This window comes from Ranitomeya imitator, chromosome 1 (assembly GCF_032444005.1).
Source record: "Ranitomeya imitator isolate aRanImi1 chromosome 1, aRanImi1.pri, whole genome shotgun sequence".
In the NCBI taxonomy this organism is placed as follows: Eukaryota; Metazoa; Chordata; class Amphibia; order Anura; family Dendrobatidae; genus Ranitomeya; species Ranitomeya imitator.
The window spans coordinates 447,708,005-447,729,889 of NC_091282.1; the positions used below are offsets into that span (position 1 = coordinate 447,708,005).

Consider the following 21,885-nt stretch of genomic DNA (forward strand, 5'->3'; position numbering starts at 1 on the left):
AACAGTGTGTGCCAACCTTGTGAAGACTTACAGAAAACGTTTGACCTCTGTCAATGCCAACAAAAGATATATAACAAAATATTGAGATGAACTTTTGTTCATGACCAAATATTTATTTTCCACCATAATTTGCAAAATAATTCTTGCCAAATCAGACAATGTGATTTTCTGGATTTGTTTTCTCAATTTTGACTCTCATAGTTGTGGTCTACCTATGATGTAAATTACAGGCCTCTCTCATCTTTAAGTGGGAGAACCACAATTGGTGGCTGACTAAATACTTTTTTTCCTCACTGTACATGTCCTGACAGGTACACATTCAGGGGTTAAGTAGAAGTCATAGGTCTCCATAGTGAAGACATGCATGATCCTCAGCCTTTTATGGTTAGCGCCCCCCTTCACATGGTTGACCGTAAATAGAACTGTAGTAATCTAACCTTTTTACCCCGCACCAAAGGAATGACCTTCCACACCTGAGTGGCCTCCTCGGCTTCTGGTCCCCATAACAGCTGCTACGGCTGTAGTTTTGTGTGTGATCAATGCCTATGTCAGCATTGCATACAACGTATATTTTTCTTTTTATAGAAGCAGTTTTGATATATTACAACCCCCAGAAATTGTTCATTGTTGTATGTCGGGGTTCGGAGATCTCCACCAATTGCTCAAAGCCCCTTGCAGAAACGCTCAACCTATGAGCACAGAGTGGTGTACGAGAAAGTTTGTGTCTCTATACTACACTTTACATGTGCTCCGGTCGTAGGTTGAGCACTTTGGCCCTTATTGGACAATAATTGGGGGGGGGGTCTAAGGACCAGAACCTCCACACTCCAGTTCTTAAGAGGGACTCCAGTATCTCAAAAATGTATTAAAGGTATTTAACAGGACACTAATTCAGAAATATCATAAATAATCATTTTGGTCCCCTTTGTTCCCCACTATTACTGTATAGGAAATAAGGGTCTTACTGTCTGCAATACAGAACACATATTTTTAGCTGCTTCGGCTAAGCCAACACTTAAATATTGCAGTGTGAAAAAAAATGACGATTTCATAAAGGTGACTGAGAGGGTTTTTGATCTTTAAAAGTCCATTTTTATTTTTTCCCCCCAGATTTATCTCATCATGATCGAGTGCTGGAACAGCAATATTGGCCAACGTCCTTCTTTTAAGGAGCTGACTGTAAAAGTTGAAAGAACACGAGATTGTATGGGAGCATGAAGGTTACTTGATTCATTTGTGGACAGAAGCTGTATTATTACAGAATGTAATGCATCATTGCAGACCTCTTCTGGCATGGGCAAGTCTTCTTTACTTTGGGATGGACACATCAGTGACATGTTCAGCTTTTGTGCTAGCCACGATTGCTTGAAGACAACAAACAAATGCACTTGGCTGAGGCGTCATGTTCAGTTCTTCAAGACGTTGCAAACCGTTGCGAATGGACAATGCTGCCCAGAGATTAGTGCGTCGTCTTTATCTATGAAGTTGTCACATGCACAGGATATTTGTACAGTTGCAGACTTGACCTTTTAAAGGGCTTCTGTTGAATCTAGCACACATTGAACTTTTGAATATGTATATTAGACATTTTCTGTACATTTGCTGAATAATATATATTTAATACACTTTTGAACAGATCTTGGTATATAACTATGATACCAATTTTCTAGCAATATGAAATCTAAACCAACAAGAATTTTGTTTCTATGAGTCATATTAATGGGAACAAGCATCACCATTTTACACAAGTGCTTTGAAAGAAATAATACATTTAGTCACACTCTTGTCTGATATGCCCACTGTTTAGCGATTCGCCTTTGTACAGTTTTGTGGGGGGTTTATTATCTTTGACCTAGCCATAAGGAAGCTGCAGTGATATCAGCAATGTTATGGCACAGACTGTGATGGACCGATCATCATGTTTTATTATTCTGAAGATTGCAATGAAGTTGTTTTTGCCGTTTGCAGACACTTTGACTTTTAACCTCAACTAAAAATTCTGTGTATTTTTTCTTCAGACCTTTTTAAGTTCAAGAGCGCAGCTAGTGAAATAGACTTGGGTCTATCATATCCTATGAGTGGATAACTCACATATTAGTGTTATAAATCACCCCCCACCACCAAAAAAAAAGCCTTGCTTTATTTATTATCTTTTTTAGTCACTGGAGATTAATTTTTTTTCTGGTTTGTTTTTAACACAAGAAGGTTTCAGGAGTTATATGAAACTAGAATAAAGGTCTGTTTTCTTTCTTTTTTTTTTCATGGCTGTATTTTGAATTCACATTGGCCTCGGTTTTTTTTTTGTTCTGTTTGGTCACAGGAGCCAAATCCAATGTATTGAAAATGTAGCAAAATTTCTCTGCTTAATATAGACCAATTGGAGATATCTATGGTTTCTAGGCTTTTACATAACTATTCAACTGGCTTTTCTTAGTCCTAATGGAAGACATTTTACAGCCTGACTCTACTTGTATGTTGGAAGAGTCTTTGTTTTTTAGACAAAGTGCACACTGCGTTCCTGCACTCGTTCAACATGTACTTCATGATAAAAGCTCCCATCGTACATGTTAACTTTTTCATAATCCCCAATTCACCAGACAGATCCCCAAAGAGTGTCCTATTTGTTGCCGTCTGAATTCTAACCGACATATTGCTCTATACAGTTTTTAACTGTATACAAAAGTATAAAACAAACCTTTCATCTCAGCATGTCTCTTTAATTTAAATAGTAAATAACTTTAAAAAAAAAAAAGTTTAAAATGCTTTAAAACAAAATACCAGTAGCCCGTGACCATGTAATTTTAGTAAAAATAATTAGTAAAAAAAGATTGAAATAGTTCTAATAACCCGTAAATGTTTTCAACTGTTATCCCCGATACAAACCTGGTTATGTTGGACGTAGAATCTGTGCTTACAGGTTTGTGTTTTTCTCTAAATATGAAAATGGCTTTACAATTTTTTTTCCTCATATTTGAGTCCAAAAGCTTTAGTAATGCAAAATGTTTTTTTTGTTGTATGTAACTAATTTCTTAGACTACCCAGCCAGTTTGCTTTAACATTTACATTTTTTCCATAACTTTTTTTTTTCATTTTCCCATCCATAAAGGCTTGTTTTTTCTTTATTTTTTGCAGGAAAAGTTGTAGTTTTGAATGACACCATTCATTTCTTCTTGCAATTCTCCAGATTAGTACAAATATGGCGAAGCAAAATTTGTATAGATTTTTTTTTATATGTAAGTGGTAAAAAAAATTCGGAAGATTATGAAAGAAATAATTTGAGTTTGTTGTAATTTTCCAAGACCTGTAACACTTATTTTTCCATTGATGGAGCTGTTTGAGGGCTAATTTTTTTTCATGATGAGCTGATTTTTTCATTGACACCAATGGTGCAGTGTGTATGAGCAGTGGCAATCGCTCTATTTAAATACTGCTGTCAAATATTGACAGGGGCATCTAAATGGTTAAAACCAGTGATCAGAGCACAGCGCTGACCGTCATTTTGTGCTATGGGGGTTAAAGGGAACTTGTCATAATGAAAGCGGTATCTCACCTGCAGGCAGGATATTATAGGCAGCAGAAGCTGATCATATTAATTAACATTTTTTTAAGGAAAAATTTCAGTAAACCCTGCATTTTATTCATGAACATCCCTGGAGTTTGTATGCATCTGAATGCAGTCTTCCCTGTATGACACTGCGTGCGGAGTTAGCGGTCAATCACTCAGTAGGACCGCCCACTGGACTCATTTGTATAGAGACTACAGGGATTTCAATGGATAAAATACTGCATATTTTCCCACAAACCAATACATCATTCAGCTCAGCTTCTCCTTTTTTATATCATGCTGTCCACAGGTTGGACTGCATGTTTAATGCATCAGGTTCCCTTTTAGTCTGTATGCCGTGTCAAATGATTTTTGCAAAAACATGCTTAGTCAGCAGAAATTTAGTTGTCTGTCGGAAACTTTTATGAAAACCTAAACGTTATCGCATAAATTCACTATGCCACCCCAAGTAAACTGATATTTGCTTGTCGTTAATAGGCGAGACAGTAGGAAGATGGCGCAAATTGAAACTACTTAAGGTACCGTCACATTTAGCGACGCTGCAGCGATCTAGACAACAATGTCGATCGCTGCAGCGTCGCTGTTTGGTCACTGGAGAGCTGTCACACAGACAGCTCTCCAGCGACCAACGATCCCGAAGTCCCCGGGTAACCAGGGTAAACATCGGGTTACTAAGCACAGGGCCGCGTTTAGTAACTCGATGTTTACCCTGGTTACCATTGTAAATGTAAAAAAAACAAACACTACATACTTATATTCCGGTGTCTGGTCACGTCCCTCGCCTTTAGCTTCCCGCACTGACTGAGCGCCGGCCGTAAAGCACAGCGGTGACGTCACCGCTGTGCTTTGCTTTACGGCCGGCCGACGCTCACAGTCAGTGCGGGAAGCTGAAGGCGAGGGACGTGACCAGACACCGGAATGTAAGTATGTAGTGTTTGTTTTTTTTTACAATTAAAATGGTAACCAGGGTAAACATCGGGTTACTAAGCGCGGCCCTGCGCTTAGTAACCCGATGTTTACCCTGGTTACCAGTGAAGACATCGCTGAATCTGCGTCACACACGCTGATTCAGCGAAGTCAGCGGGAGATCCAGCGACAAAATAAAGTCCTGGACTTTCCCCAGCGACCAACGATCTCCCAGCAGGGGCCTGATCGTTGGTCGCTGTCACACATAACGATTTCGTTAACAATATCGTTGCTACGTCACAAAAAGCAACGATATCGTTATGTGTGACGGTACCTTTAGCTTGTTGGTCATTGTTAATCACACTTTGCTGTCTAATTAGTTTTACTACTCTTCTTTCATCACATCATGTCTGCTGAAATAGATTTATCAGGACCCCAATAGAAGTCTTGTCCCAGATAGGTACACATGAACTAAACTATTGCTGAATAATTTATTGGATTTCCTAATCTGCCAGGAAGGTGGCATCACTAGAAATCCTCCTTTTCATGTTCCATTATTCTACCCTTAGCAGATTTGTATTAGTTTGTATTTATCCTTGAACTAAGCCCTCATTGTTTAGCTCGACATCTGTGGTTTATGAATGTAGCACATCAATTTAAAGGCTCTAAAAATGAACGCAGACGCACAGTACAATTTCATCCCGAAAATAAACGTCTCAAAATTAATTCATAGCTATCGGTGAAAGCCGATCATCTACACAGCACACTTTATCTCTTACTATGAAGGGCATTTACTTTTGCAGTAGTTTTCTGAAAATGACAGAACGATTCAGTATATTCACGTGTACTGATATCATCGATTACCTCAAAATATTGCTAATGTTATATTTAAGTTGTTAGAGGTGCCAGTATTTGTGTCTTTAGCAGGTTTTACTTTTGTGTATGTTGTTCTGATTGCCTTGTGTCTTACTTTTGAGTCCCCCCACAATGGGATCTTCTGATAAGTCCGACTTTTATCAGTTACATTAGTGCGAGTCCAGAGCTGAGACCCAACTGTTGTCGTGACCGTGAAGGTCCCAGCACCAACGCTCTGATGACCAAGCGTTCGAGAACTCCATTGTTATGTTCCATTGTGTTCTTACCGCTGCTTGTACATAGCGTGGCCTTTTCTACAAATATCACGTTTCCATGCCTAATCTAACCTGCTTCTCTTTGCTTCTTAAGGTGAAAAAGCAATTTTATGTAAAACCGTGTAAAGAATGGATTTGTAAAACTTGCTTTATTTCTGTATAATATTTCTCAGGGACATGTAAATATCTATATGTAATTTGAGATCTTCCAGAAGACAATGAGGAATATCAAGTGGCTTGTTTTCTTCATAAAATTAAGCAAAATGTGGTGAATTTTTTTTTCTCATTTGCGCTCAAGTAAAAAATGCTTTTTATGTTGTGTGCCTATTTCTGAACGCAGAGGTCACTATTGATTGAGTCTTGTATTGTGATTTATTTTTTATTATTTTTTTTAATGGCACAGCTATTGATCACTTTATTTGGGACTGTATAAATAAAAGACCTTTACGCCTTTTAATAAAAAGATTTTTTAAGAAATTACGAGTATATATTTTAAATCTATGTGCAACCTCCATCTATGGGGCTGTAAATTGCTATGTTTTGCTTAGTAATATCCACTGCAACAGCGAAATGAATATTCACTGCACTGGCAATGAATATTAATTTCTCTTATTAAGCGCACAGTTACAGCCGCAGCTTCCAGCAGCTGCCGGGCTTTCATGTGTGTCTGCTCATTAAAGTAATGAATGTTCACCTCTCTCCACTCCCGTAGGCGTGGAGAGAAGTGAATATTCATTCCCTTAATGAGCGGTGACACATGATTGCTCGGTGGCAGGAGCTGCTGGCACCGGAACCAGATGCTGAGAGGGCGCACAGGGAAGGTAAGTACAGTGCCTTGCGAAAGTATTCGGCTCCCTGGAACTTTTCATCCTTTTCCCACATATCATGCTTCAAACATAAAGATACCAAATGTAAATTTTTGGTGAAGAGTCAACAACAAGTTGAACGAAATTTATTGGTTATTTTAAATTTTTGTGGAAATTCATAAACTGAAAAGTGGGGCGTGCAATATTATTCGGCCCCTTTAAACTTAATACTTTGTTGCGCCACCTTTTGCTGCGATTACAGCTGCAAGTCGCTTGGGGTATGTCTCTATCAGTTTTGTACATCGAGAGACTGAAATTCTTGCCCATTCTTCCTTGGCAAACAGCTCGAGCTCAGTGAGGCTTGATGGAGATAGTTTGTGAACAACAGTTTTCAGCACTTTCCACAGATTCTCCATTGGATTGAGGTCTGGACTTTGACTTTGCCATTCTAACACCTGGATATGTTTATTTGTGAACCCTTTAATTGAAGATTTTGCTTCGTGTTTGGGATCATTGTCTTGTTGGAAGACAAATCTCCGTCCCAGTCTCAGGTCTTTTGCAGACGACAACAGGTTTTCTTCAAGAATGGTCCTGTATTTGGCTCCATCCATCTTCCCATCAATTTTAACCATCTTCCCTGTCCCTGCTGAAGAAAAGCAGGCCCAAACCATGATTCTGCCACCACCGTGTTTGACAGTGGGGATGGTGTGTTCAGGGTGATGAGCAGTGTTGCCTTTATGCCAAACATATCATTTGGCATTTTTGCCAAAAACTTCGATTTTGGTTTCATCTGACCAGAGCACCTTATTCCACATGTTTGGTGTCTCCCAGGTGGCTTATTGCAAACTTTAAACAACACGTTTTTATGGATATCTTTGAGAAATGGCTTTCTTCTTGCCACTGTTCCATAAAGGCCAGATTTGTGCAGTGTACGACTGATTGTTGTTCTATGGGCAGACTGTCCCACTTCAGCTGTAGATCTCTGCAGTTCATCCAGAGTGATCATGGGCCTTTTGGCTGCATCTCTGATCAGTCTTCTCCTTGTTTGAGATGAAAGTTTAGAAGGACAGCCGGGTCTTGGTAGATTTGCAGTGGTATGATACTCTTCCATTTCAATATGATTGTTTGCACAATGCTTGGGATGTTTAAAGTTTTGGAAATTATTTTGTATCCAAATCCGGCTTTAAACTTCTCCACAACAGTATCACGGACCTGCCTGTTGTGTTCCTTGGTCTTCATGATGCTCTCTGTGCTTCAAACACAATCCTGAGACTATCACAGAGCAGGTGCATTTATACAGAGACTTGATTACACACAGGTGGATTATATTTATCATCATTAGGCATTTAGGACAACATTGGATCATTCAGAGATCCACAATTAACTTTTGAGTGACCGCGTTATGCCACGTGTAACACACTCCGTTAACGCTGCTATTAACCCTGTGTGACCAACTATGCAGCATCAATAGTAAAAAGATCTAATGTTAAAAATAATAAAAAAACAAAAAACCTGCTATCCTCACCTTCCGTCGTCCGCCGATGCGTGCGCGGCTGCCGCCAGCTTCCGTTCCCAGAGATGCATTGCGAAATTACCCAGAAGACTTAGCAGTCTCACGAGACCGCTAAGTCATCTGGGTAATTTCGCAATGCATCTCTGGGAACGGAAGCTGGCGGCAGCAGCGCGTGCATCGGGACAGCTTTGCTGGAGGCCGGTGGGTGAGTATATAACTATTTTTTATTTTAATTATTTTTTTTAACAGGGATATGGTGCCCACACTGCTATATACTATGTGGGCTGTTATATACTGCGCGGGCTATGTTATATACTGCGTGGACTGTGTTATATACTATGCGGGCTGTGTTATATACTGCCTGGGCTGTGCTATACATTACGTGGGCTGTTAAATACTGCGTGGCTGCTATATACTACGTGGGCAGTGTTATATACTACGTGGGTAGTGTTATATACTACGTGGGCAGTGTTATATACTGCGTGGCCTGCATTATATACTGCGTGCCCCGTGTTATATACTGCGTGGCCTGTGTCATATACTGCATGGGCCGTGTTATATACTATGTGGGCTGTGTTGTATACTGCATGATCTGTGCTATATATTACGTGGGCTGTGTTATATACTATGTGGGCAGTGTTATATACTGCGTGGGCTGTGTTATATACTGCGTGGGCTGTGTTATATACTGCGTGGCCACTGTTATATACTGCGTGGCCACTGTAATATACTGCGTGGCCTGTATTATATACTGCGTGGGCTGTGCTATATACTGCGTGGGCTGTGCTATATACTGCGTGGGCTGTGCTATATATTACGTGGGCTGTGCTATATATTACGTGGGCTGTGTTATATACTATGTGGGCTGTGTTATATACTGCGTGGGCTGTGCTATATATTACGTGGACTGTGTTATATACTACGTGGCTGTGTTATATACTGCGTGTCTGATATATACTACATGGCTCCTATATACTACGTGGCCTGTGCTATATACTATATGCCTGCTATATACATACATACATATTCTATTCTAGAATACCCGATGCATTAGAATCGGGCCACCATCTAGTATATATATATATATATATATATATATATATATATATATATATATATATATATATACATATATGTATTTTCAATGGAGTCCACAGAAAAACTAATTGAAAACTTGTCCAGCCATACGTCAATTGTTCCAAATGGTCAGTCTAAGCAAAGTAAATGTAAATGACCCAGTAATTTACATTTTAGAGTACACTTTAAGGTACCGTTACACTTAACGATTTACCAATGATCACGACCAGCGATACGACCTGGCCGTGATCGTTGGTAAGTCGTGTGGTCGCTGGAGAGCTGTCACACAGACAGCTCTCCAGCGACCAACGATGCCAAAGTTCCCGGGTAACCAGGGTAAACATCGGGTTACTAAGCGCAGGGCCGCGCTTAGTAACCCGATGTTTACCCTGGTTACCATTATAAAAGTAAAAAAAACAAAACACTACATACTTACATTCCTGTCACGTCCCCCAGCGTCAGCTTCCCTGCACTGTGTAAGCGCCGGCCGTAAAGCAGAGCGGTGACGTCACCGCTGTGCTCTGCTTTACGGCCGGCCGGCGCTGACACAGTCAGTGCGGGAAGCTGACGCCGGGGGACGTGACAGGAATGTGAGTATGTACTGTTTATTTTTTTTTACTTTTACAATGGTAACCAGGGTAAATATCGGGTTACTAAGCGCGGCCCTGCGCTTAGTAACCTGATATTTACCCTGGTTAGCAGTGAACACATCGCTGGATCGGCGTCACACACGCCGATTCAGTGATGACAACGGGTGATCAGCGACCCAAAAAAGGTCCTGATCATTCCCAGTGACCAACGATCTCCCAGCAGGGGCCTGATCGTTGGTCGCTGTCACACATAACGATTTCGTTAACGATATCGTTGCTATGTCACAAAAAGCAACGATATCGTTAACGAAATCGTTATGTGTGAAGGTACCTTTACATTTATCTTCAAAGCAGATACTTGTTAAGCCCCGGGATGCTAGGTGGTGTTCTTATCTATTTGGCCTGAAGGCTTCAGTACACATACTATGACAAAGCCTCAGATAACAGGGTATAGATCAAAACCCTTTAACATATAAATGAGGTTTGCCTGGGACACAGTGGGGAGACACAAGGACACAGAGTACAGACAGATTTGGATGAGCGAGGACACAGAGAGAAGGCTGATTTTGACTCCTACCATTTCCAATGTAATGTACTTATGATTATTGATAATTTGCTATTTTGACTGAAGTAAATTCATTTTTTGTCTATTCAATTTTCATGTGAGCATTTATTTATTCATCACAATTCTTTTGAACCGTAACAAAACAGTGAGATATAGTCCCTACTCTCACTTGTGGCACTGCTGTGTGGGTATACTAATAGATCATAAACTGAACATGAGTCAACAGTGTGATGCAGCAGCAAAAAAGCAAATGCATTCTGGGAGGTATTAACAGAAGCATACATTCTAGATCACACGAAGTCATTATTGCCCTCTACTCTTTGGTCAGACCTCATCTGGAATACTGTGTCCAGTTTTGGGCACCACATTTTAAAAAAGACATCAACAAAATGGAGCAAGTTCAGAGAAGAGCGACCAGAATGGTGACCGGTCTGCAGACCATGTGCTATGAGGAATGGTTACAGGATTTGGGAATTTTTAGCTTGCAAAAAAGAAGACAGAGGAGACTTAATAGCTGTCTGCAAATATCTCAAGGGTTGTCCCCAGGTTCCTGGTTGTTACAGTGGCATTGCTTTCCTCGCGGGGAGAGTGATGTCATACTTGGAAGCGAAGAAGGGTTTCTTTAGCAGGTTTTCACAAACATGCAACATGTTCTTACTCCAGGCCAGAAGGGGGAGCTCTGATCCAGCTTGTGGGTGGCTCCACTAAATATATACTCTGGTCTGGAGGAGGAGTTAGTCTGTCGGAGGGAGAGACAGAGAGAAGAGTTTGTGAGAGGAGAGAGAGGACTGACGAAGGAGTTCTGGGGCCATGCAGCCACGTGAGGTGCTGCAGCTCCTGGGAAGAACAAAGAGGAAAGCAGGGCAGTCTGTAAAGAGACGGAGAGGGGAAGTGGAGCGAAGGAGAGTGAAGAGCTGGAGAGAGAAGGTGCGACTGAGCTTCCTCCACTCTGAAGCGCAGATAAAAGTAGCCGGAAGACCGAGGTTGTAGGCGCAGTAAACAAGACATCAAGTGATGTCAGTTGTCAGGCAGCGCGAACTGCGCATGCCCAAGGCAGAATATGACCGCGCAGGTGCCTGGAAAACTGAATAACGCTGATGAGGCGGCGCCCCTCTCGCAGAGTGACGACTGGGAGGCGTTTGGATGAGGGGGAAAAGACCTGCCTCCCTGGCGATTTCACAGGTATGAGGGACCAAATTCAAAAGTGATTATTTCTGCAGTGCAACAAACAACAACTAAAAGAGCCACCTTGTCAGAATGCATCATTAGTGCTGCACAAGATGGCTCTTTTAGTTACAAACACCTGCGTTCCCCTGTAATTTTCATAACCAGCCAGGCAAAGCTGACAGCTGTGGGCTGCAACCCTCGGCTGTCCACTTCAGCAAGGCTGGTTATTAAGAATAGAGGGGTTCCCATACTGTTTTTTTCTTGCAACCAGCCTTGCTAAAACTGACAGCTGGGGGCTGATATTCTTAGGCTGGTAAAGGGCCATGGATATTGAACCCCCCAGCCTAAAAGTAGCAGCCTGCCGCAGCCCAGAAAAGACGCATCTTTTAGATGTGCCAATTCGGGCGCTTTGCCTAACTCTTCCCACTTGCCCTGTAGTGGTGGAAAGTGGGGTTGATATTTGTGAGGTTGATGTCACTTTTTACATAGTCTGGTGACATGAAGCCCACAGCTTAGTAATTTAGAGGCGTCTATAAGACACCAATCCTATACGAATCCTATAGTTATATTGCAGATACACACACAGCAAGTATAAAGTCCATTATTAAAAATAAAACAAAATACACTTACCAACTTTTATTTTAAAATAACAAACATAGTTATACTCACCAAACTCCTATTTCACTGAAGCCCTCATCTCCTGTAGTAAAACAAAAAAAAAACCAATATCTCTCACCTGTCCGTCATTTTGTCCTGCGCCGTTATCCATGTCTGGGGAATAAACAGTTTTAAACCTGGACGGTGCCAAAATGCTATCGTCCAGGCTGAGAACCACTGGTGAATGAGCTGCTGGGAGCGCAGCATCAGTGACTGGTGGTGACTTCATCAAGGTTACCGCCAGTCACTGAGGATGCGTTCCTAGCCAGTCTGAACTGCAGTGACCTCAGCACCATGGGAAAAAGTCACTGAGTTTACCACAGTTCAGCTCTGTGAGTTCACCTGTCTAAAGCTGCCACGGTTTTCTTAGAGGGCTTTATATGAGATTCATGCTGCCAGTGCAACTGCGGGGACCTGTCTTGGACTAGTCATTCAAGATGCATAGTCCACAGCCAGTCTTTCAAACTATATTTTTTCAGGTAAGTACTGTGAACGGGGGTGCTATGGTACACATCAAGAGGTGAGTGTGGCAGGTAATGTCACGTCTAGTGATACTTGCTGGGATCCACAGGATCCAAAGGCATCATGCATCTGTTCCATTTTAAAGTTAACCCTTTAAGGTCAACATGAATTCTCCAATTTATAGATATATGAAAGTAGAGAGGGAAGTTGGAAATTAAACTGGAGTACATTAAGGACCTCTCCAAATGGAAATGCGGATCACACCAACAACTTTAGTCACATTTTTATGCTTGTTAGGGCACACTCCCCCTTGCAATGTAATTAGACGAATGCAATCCGATTAAAAAATAAAAATCGAACTGCACTTGGTCGAATGTTAACCATCGGGGCAGTGCACAAAAGAGATTATTTTCTCATGCCGATTCGCCATGCAAAACAATTGCAGCATGCGGCAGTTGCATTCTTGAATCGGATTTCACGCACCCATATAAGTCTGTGTGCATGTGAAACATCGGACTGCACTCGGATATCATTTCATTGAAGCATATACTTTGACCAATTGAGAGCAATTATAAACTGAGAAAAGTGCTAGACAAAAAATAAATATTGAACATTTAGCAGAAGAAAAAAAACCATGCTTATGTATGGCCACATGGTGGCACTGTAAACATGTATAAAACAGTTAACGCCGATTGTTATTATTTAGTGCCATTTAGGGATGTGCGAACATACGCCGTGATACTCGGTTATCAATCTAGTATCATGGTGCTCTGATGTACTTGGGAGCGGAGCGTGCGGCTCCATGTATTGCTATGCAGCCGAACTCTCCACCCTGGAGTGCCGGCGCCACAGCTTGGTTTTCACATGCGAGACACAGACATTTATCTCGCAAGTGGAAAGGAGCCCTTACTTGGCAAATATTGGGCGGTGCTCAGTGTGAAACCCGAATCCAAGCCCCCGGCGCCTGTTACATAGCCAACAAGCATGCAGGGATTGCCTGCGCATCACTGTAATGCTGTAGACATCTTGGTAGTGGCAGTACTGTGATTGGCTAGCCATATGACATCATCAGGGGTGATAAAAGAATAGGTGCTGCCTGACTCGGCACCCTGACGCCATTGCACAGCTCTGTGACCCTTCGTATTGGAGGAAGAGAAGAGAGTGCTTGTCTAGGCCTGTGTGTGCACAACATAACGAATCAGAGGCCTATTGTCACAAAGCATGACACGACCCAACGGGTGGTCGGTCACAAAACGGCGGAACTCACAAGGGAACACCGTGGACACAATAACAACGGTGGGCCCTGCGATAGGGAACAGGGAAATGGACACCTCCTGCACTCTCCTAAGGATGTGCCCTAATCTTCCTAATGTCCCTATCCAGGTTCTTTCAACCTGTCGCCAAGCTGTATACATTAGCCCCCGCTCGCCCTGCACCTATCCCTGGGTAGGCAATTGGATAGTGAGAGCACTGGTCGCACCGCTGCACTAATATTATTTATTTATATAGCACCATTAATTCCATGGTGCTGTACATGAGAAACACAAAGGGAAAGTTTAGACAAACAAGGTATAAGTAAACAACACTTAGCTTTCTCTGCTGCAATGCACAGTACAGCAGAGTAATGCACCAGGTATGAATATTCAGCAGAAGAACCACTGCACTAAGCAAACTCCTTCTCCTGAAGGACCTGTGTAACCAACAGTCAGTTGATGCATCAGATGACCTTATGAAGGATGTTGGGAGTGGTCACCACCAATATCAGCTGACCCAGCAGCAGTGCAATGCAATAACACCAGTGGCCACCAGGGGAAACTGCATTAACCCTGATGACCAGAAGGGAAAAAAGGTTTTAATCAGAGGGAAACCAGATCTGCCACAGATCTAAACATGGATCATGACACCTGTAGTGTTGATACTGGTGCTGAAGCTAAGCCATCATACTAACAGTCCTTGTAAGGGGATTTAGTGTAGGGAGGGAAATAGAGTTGCAAGAGCAGGGAGAATGGAAGAATACAGTCTGTAGACAGGGATTAGGACTGCATTCCCTTGCAAAATATATAGCTGCAGCCTTTTATCAGGGGGAATTTAATATATTTTGATCCATCGAGTATTACGTGCTTTGTATTACTTTTTTTTTATATAACACTCCAAAACATTGTTGAAGATTTTTCCTGGATTAACAGTATTACTGTCAAGAACATGAGGTATTTGATTGTCTCTTATCGCACACACTGAGCTCTGCTACATCCATGAGCGGAGGACACCCGCTGCTGATTCGACTCCTTCTTTGCCTGTATGTATAATCCTAAACCCCTCATTTCCCCTTCCCTTAAAAGAATCGCCCCGACGTGGTACACCTCCTGATCATTGTGTCTTTCATATACGAGGTTCGCACAGCTAGCTAGGCATAAAAATGGGTGCCATAACTCTAAGAAAAGGGGAAGATTCAGCCCCTAAGTAAGGTCACCACAGGGGGGCTTTGGTTTTAGGCTAGGAAATAAGTGAGTGAAGCCGCAGTCTTCACATGTCTTTGTCTGGGGTCTAGCTGCTATACAGGGGTGATGCATCTGGATATATGCTCGCCCTTCTCCCACAGCACACGGTCAGCCATGAGATGATATGACGTAGTGAAATGTAAGTTTTTTTCAACTTTATTTGTAATTGTATTGCACATATGATATTTATCTTCTTTATAATATCTTTTTATACTTCGGTAAACACTGCCTAACTTTTTTGGAGTAAAATATAAAATTACTAGCTTGTCTCCCCTTGCTCTATAACGTACGGTCACGTCCTCTGAAGTGAATTATGCTACTAATCTGGGTTGGCTCTGGACCCATTAATAATTAAGAAAGCGGAGCTGGTGGCAGCAGATTTGTCCTGTACGGTTGGGAGTCTTTGTAGCGACTGGCGGCATTGCTAATTATTGTCTCACCTGAAAGGGAGTAGTTATACTGCCCTTGCTGCAGTGTGCCCATTAGCCAGTACAAAGGAAGGCAGCCTTTCTGGTGACTAATTACCCTAGGTGCAGTACCCTGATTGACCTGAGGGTGAGGGGCGCCAGAGAGCTGCAAGTTCCAAACCGGAACTGGGAAGTGGGATATAGATAAATCCCCTTCAGAAAGAACTAGGGGCAACTAAACAACCCCAATTCATGACAAATTGGTGTGAGTGGTGGGGATGATAAAGGTATCCTCCCCATGAACTATGAAATATTGGTGGCAGAGCGGTGGGATCATAGAGCATTAGTGATAGGGTTTGAGCAATCATTCCTCTCACTAAAAACTTGCACCGTTCTTGCTAGGTGCAAGACAAAAAGTTTTGGAGAACAAGCTCAGTATTTACTAGTCCTGAGACAATTGTGTGTACTTGCGATTACCCCCTCCCTTTCTCTTTGTTTTTCTAACTTATCTTTTATTTGGCAATGATGGCTGCAAAAGGAGAAGGCTGGTACACCCAGCAGAAGAAGGACACTCTTGTGTGAGTATGCACATACCATGGCCTCAACCCTCAGGGCAAAACCAAGGCTCAATTGGTCAAGGAACTGGTGCAATTTGAAGTGGACCAAGTCCGGTCTCAGAGCACAGTGGATGCAGAAGCCAGCACCAGCGCAGGTGGTGCTGCGGCTGAGATCCAACCACTGAATGCCGGCCCTACTTGCAACCAGGGCGGATTGGACCACCACCTGCAGGCGGCCTTGGAACAACTCCCTGCTGACGATCGTGATGGACGTCTGAGGCTGATCCAGCAATACCAACAGGAGGCCCAAGCCGAGCTGAGCGGAAGGCCCAGCGGGAGGTGGAGAGAGCCGAGCGGCAAGCGGTGCGGAAGCACCAGCTGGAGTTAGCCCGACTCCAGATGCCGAGGTCTTCCCAATCCAGCGGCGAGCCCAACAGCGCTCAGACCCCTAGACCTCGGCCAGAGCACTTTGCTGTGATGGAAAAAGGACGGGGACTTGGACACTTTCCTGCGGGCCTTTGAGAAAGCCTGCAGACAATACCCGCTGCCTGGGAACGAATGGGCCCAATACCTGACCCCAGGGCTAAGAAGCAAAGCTCTGGAGGCATTTGCTGCTCTCCCTCCAGAGCAAGATGAAGATTATGAGGCCATCAAGTAGGCCCTGATAACCAAGTACCAGCTTACACCTGAAGGTTACCGTAGAAAGTTCTGGAACCTCCAACGTGGCCCACACAACAGTTATAGCGATGTGGTGCATGGACTTGGCACCCGCTTTGACCAGTGAACCCAAGGACTGTCAGTGACCACCTTTGCACAGCTGCGAGACCTGATGATTAGTGTTGAGCCACCTCCCTAGTGTTCGGGTTCGGTTCGTCGAACAGGGAGGTGTTTGCCGAACTGTTCGTCGAATGTTCGACGAACACGGTCGAACCCCATTGAAACCAATGGCAGGCAAACACAAACATACAAACACATGGAAAACACATAGAAAACACCTTAAAAGGTGTCCAAAAGCTGACAAACTGCTCAGAAGACACAACAAACATGGAAAAGTCACAACTACATATAGTCATGCAAAAAGAAAAGATGTGGAGGAGTAAAAGGAGGAGGAGACACAGATATAGGCATGTCATGCCCTTCTAAAATCAAGAAAGGCTGGAGTAAAAATCTAAACTCACTCTACCAACACCCAGATGTCTTGAAAAAAAAAAAAATATCTTTAGGTAGAATGGCGACGGGTCCATTCAGAACACTTTCCTTAGAAGACGTAGTGGTACCCCCGTTGGGAGTTGTGCCAAAAAATGAACCCAATACATTCAGACTAATCCACCATTTGTCATATCCAAGGGGCAGGTCAGTAAACGACAACATTGACGCGGAACAAAGTACAGTACTATGTACTGTACCTCATTTGACGAGGCAATCAGGCGGGTCAAGAAGTTGGTAAGGGGCACCCTAATGGCCAAAACAGACATTGAGGGGGCGTTTCGGTTGCTACTTGTGCCTCCGAATAGTGTCCTCCCATTGGGCTGCTTCTGTGAAGGAGCATACTACATAGATCACTGTTTGCCCATGGGGTGCTCCATATCCTGCTCACTATTTGAGGCGTTTAGTTGCTTCCTCGAATGGGTCGTCATGGACGTTTCTAAGGGGGCATATATTATCCATTACCTCGATGACTTCTTATGCCTGGGCTCAAAAGATTCGCCACAGTGTGAATACACGCAATGGTCCACCTGTGAGAAGGAGAGAGCTGGAGGGAGAGCAGACACCCCAGAGCCGAGGGGTTAGATTGAGAAAGAAAGAAGGCGGTGTAGCTTGCTTCATGGGTGGGGTACTCTGCTGAGTAGCAGAAATTTCTACTAGGCCCAAAAGGATTTCCTGGGCCAGATGCCGTTAAAAAATAGTACTTAGGTAAACAGGTGGTGTAACTTGCTTCATGGGTGGGGTACGCTGCTCAGTAGCACTAAATTCTACTAGGCCCAATCGGATTTCCTGGGCTAGATGCCGTTACAAAATAGTAGTTAGGTAAACAGGCGGTGTAGCTTGCTTTATGGGTGGGGTACGCTGCTGAGTATCACTAAATTCTACTAGACCCAAATGGATTTCCTGGGCTAGATGCCGTTACAAAATAGTACTTAGGTAAACAGGTGGTGTAACTTGCTTCATGGGTGGGGTACGCTGCTCAGTAGCACTAAATTCTACTAGGCCCAATCGGATTTCCTGGGCTAGATGCCGTTACAAAATAGTAGTTAGGTAAACAGGCGGTGTAGCTTGCTTTATGGGTGGGGTACGCTGCTGAGTATCACTAAATTCTACTAGGCCCAAATGGATTTCCTGGGCTCGATGCCGTTACAAAATAGTAGTTAGGTAAACAGGCGGTGTAGCTTGCTTCATGGGTGGGGTACTCTGCTGAGTAGCACAAAATGCTATTAGGTACAAAACGATTTCCTGGGCTAGATGCAGTTAAAAATTAGTAATTAGATCAACAGGCGGTGTAGCTTGCTTCATGGGTGGGGTCCTCTGCTGAGTAGCACCAAATTCTATTAGGCCCAATATGATTTCCTGGGCCAAATGCCGGATGGTCTAAAAAATCTTGAAACGATTGGAAAAAATTGCTGTTACCACCAGATACGATGTTACTGTTACGGTTTGAGTGATGACTCGAATAGTCCCACGGTTGGCAAGTTAGAACTCAGAGATTGACTAAGTGCACCACTGGTGTTTTGTGGAAAAGCAGATGTTAGATTCTGTAACAGATACTCCTGCATGCGTGAATCCCTTTCTATGGCAGGAATTATTTCGCCAAATTTGCTTTTGTACCGTGGATCTGAGTGTGGCAACCCAATAGTCGGCATTACTTCGGATTCTGACAATCCGAGGGTCATGTTGCAGGTAGTGCAGCAAGAAGGCACTCATGTGTCTTGCACATCCGGGAGAACCAAGTCCTTGTTGTCTTGGTGGTGGCGAGGTGAGAATCATGCTTCCTTTGTCTGCCCTCTCCTCCTAACCTCGCACAACAGAAATTTGATCAAGGTCTCCCTCATCTGATGAGTCTTCCATGCCCAGCGCCAGTTCGTGCTCGCCTCCTGCACCTTCCTCAACAGTTTGGCTGCTACCATGCTCCCTCGGTAACCCCTCTCCCCCAGCCTCGAATGCCAGCCGCCTTGGTGCTGCCAACCTTCTTGACCTTGGAGATATGATCCCTTCCGCATACGACTCCTCCTGTTCCTCCTCCTCTTGTTCCACCACCTGACTCCGAACACTGTGTAAGGTGTGCTCCAGCATGTAAATCACCGGAATGGTCATGCTGATAATGGCATCGTCAGCACTAAACATCTTCGTTGCTTTTTCAAAACTGCAGAAGTGTGCATAGGTCCCTGATTTGAGACCACTCCTGCAGCATGATTTGCCCCACCTCTTGATCTCGTTGGCCCAGGCTATACGTCATAACGTATTGCACCAGGGTTTGTCGGTGCTGCCACAGTCAATGCAACATGTGCAGAGTTGAATTCCACCGTGTGGGCACATCGCATTTCAGCCGGTGAACTGGCAGGCCCAATGACTTCTGTAGAGATGCAAGTCGTCGAGCTGCGGGATGCGAACGGTGGAAGTGAGCACATGTGTGACATTGCCCCAGCGAAGGGCCGCACCCAGGTTTGCAGCACTGTCGCACACAGCCTTCCCTGGCTGCAGGTTGAGTGGAGACAACCATTGATGGAACTCGGTCTCAAGAGCTGACCACAACTCCTCTGCTGTGTGACTCACATTTCCCAGACATTTCAATGTAAACACTGCCTGATGCCATTGAGCCCTGGTGACAGCATTGTGAGGAGGTGTGCAGGATTCCTTCTGCGCAGTTGCAACGCGGGTGGCATTACCAAACAGGCTTTGAGTGCAGGTGGAGGACCAAGAGGAGGCAGAAGCAGTGGAGGAACTTCTAGATACAGAGTATCGACGAGCAACTCGTGGCGACGGCAAGACTTGGACAGCAGCCCCTTCTCCTGATGTCACCGTAGTTACCCAGTGCCCAGTCACCAACATGTAACGCCCCTGTCCATGTCTACTCGTCCAAGTGTCTGGTGAAACGCACCCTGTCACGCATAGAGTTTCTCAAGGAAGCGGTGATTTTGTGTGTGACATGCTGGTGTAGCGCAGGCACAGCTTTCTTTGAGAAGTAGTGGCGACTGGGCATCTGGTACTGGGGCACCGCGACAGACATAAGGTCTCGAAAATCCTCTGTGTCCACCAGGCGGAAAAGCAGCATTTCTGTAGCCAACAGCTTGCTGATGGAGAAATTCAACCTCTTAGCTTTGTCATGGCTAGGAGGAAATGGTCTTTTACTTGTCCACATCTGAGGGCTGGCTGCCGTGCTTAGACGGAGTTGAGTAGGGTTTCCCCGGCAAACTGCTGGTCTGTGAGGAAGGTGCAGGCGGAGATGTTATGTTGCCTTGATCAAAATGTGGTGTCGATGTCGGAGAGCGCTCAACACCAGCAGGTGTTTCCACTAGCAAATGTCCTGACGACCTGCCAATCACACTGGCTGTTGCGGGTAAAGAGGTGGACGGTCTGCATCCAAAACCATGTGTGACTGCTGTCCCTACAGTCACAGAGGATGAAGAGGACGTGGATGCACTTGATGGGGCAGACGGTGGTTGACCCGGTCCACTAGGCCACATTGTAGCACAGTGAGCTTCCCACTGCAACTTATGCCTCATATCCATGTGACAGTTCATGCATGAAGTACTCAAGCTATTGATTTTTTGGCCTCTACTGAGATTTTGTTGACAAATCTTACAGACATGAGTTGGGTCATCCTTTCCGATGTCAAACAAATGCCCAGGCTATGCAAGGCTTAGAGCCCGTGCGACCTGAAGAGCCACCATGACTTCTGGTCTGAGGCACAGTTGGGGTTGAGGATGCAGTTGTTGACATGCTTCGAGTACTCCGTCTCTGTCCAGGAAGGGGCACCGTTACCTCATCGTCAGACTCGTCACTAGCATCCTTCTCCACCTCCTCTGCTGACCTCATGGACTGGCGGACTTGGGTTGACAGTAAGTGGGGTCTACAACCTCGTCATCATCATCATCCTGTGTGTTCTCACACCCGTCGTCCTCAGAGCCAATCTCTTCCTGCCCCGACCAAAAAGTCAAGTTTTCGTTCCAATCAGGTATCTCAGTCTCATCATCATCTTCCTCATTGTCTCCACCAACAGGAGTTACAGTTTGGGAACAAGGGTCTACATTATGCTCAGAACCTTCTTCATCTTGGCCTGGATCCGACTCACAAAGATTCTAGGCATCAGTTCAGATCATTTCCTCGTCTGGATTCACAGAAGCTCTGGAGCAGACCTCTGATTCCCAGGCTATAGTATGCGTAAACAGCTCTACAGACTCAACCATGTGTGTTACCCCATGCTCAGATGGGCAGCTGGAGACTTGGGAGCTGTGACGAAGCAAGTGCGATTGGGGTGACAACTCTGAGGACTGGAGTAGTTGTGATGTTGAAGTTGACATGGAGGAGAGCCCACTTGAACGAGCACTTGATATCCGTTCAAGCACCTGCTGTTTTTGTGCCTCATCTGGAATTTTTGGCGATGCTTGTAGCGATGGTCGTAAGAAAGGGATCATATCAGATTGTCCACGAAAAGAAGTAGACATCTTACTTTGGCTGGAAGATGGTCTTTCTTCTGCAGATATTACTGTTGCTTTACCACCTACTCCACGGACACAACCTTTTGTTCCCTTTCCAACACGCTTTCCCCTTTCCACCAGCAGCAGGCCTTTTGCCACTCATTTTAGTGCTTAACTAATTGGCAACTCTGTATCTGTAGTTGTTGGCACAACAACCGATGGATGAAAACTGAGCAGAACTGAGTGGCCAAACAGTGGTACTAGGCCCAAAACTAATAACTGGATTAGATGCAGTGAAAATAGAGATACACAGGCGGTATAGTTTGTTTCACAGGCGGGCTACTCTGCTGAC

The 21,885-nt window shown here is 44.1% G+C and overlaps 1 protein-coding gene across 2 annotated transcripts in view; it reads left to right on the forward strand.

Annotated features, from left to right (window-relative positions):
* JAK2 (Janus kinase 2) overlaps positions 1 to 6,078 on the forward strand; it is a 376,796-nt gene extending 370,718 nt beyond the window's left edge. For both annotated transcript variants that reach the window (XM_069764276.1, XM_069764285.1), the window contains one exon: positions 1,111 to 6,078. In XM_069764276.1, coding sequence (XP_069620377.1) covers positions 1,111 to 1,218 — 108 coding nt within the window. In that variant the 3' untranslated portion in view covers positions 1,219 to 6,078. The remainder of the gene's footprint in view (positions 1 to 1,110) is intronic.
* Positions 6,079 to 21,885: the final 15,807 nt, after the last annotated feature.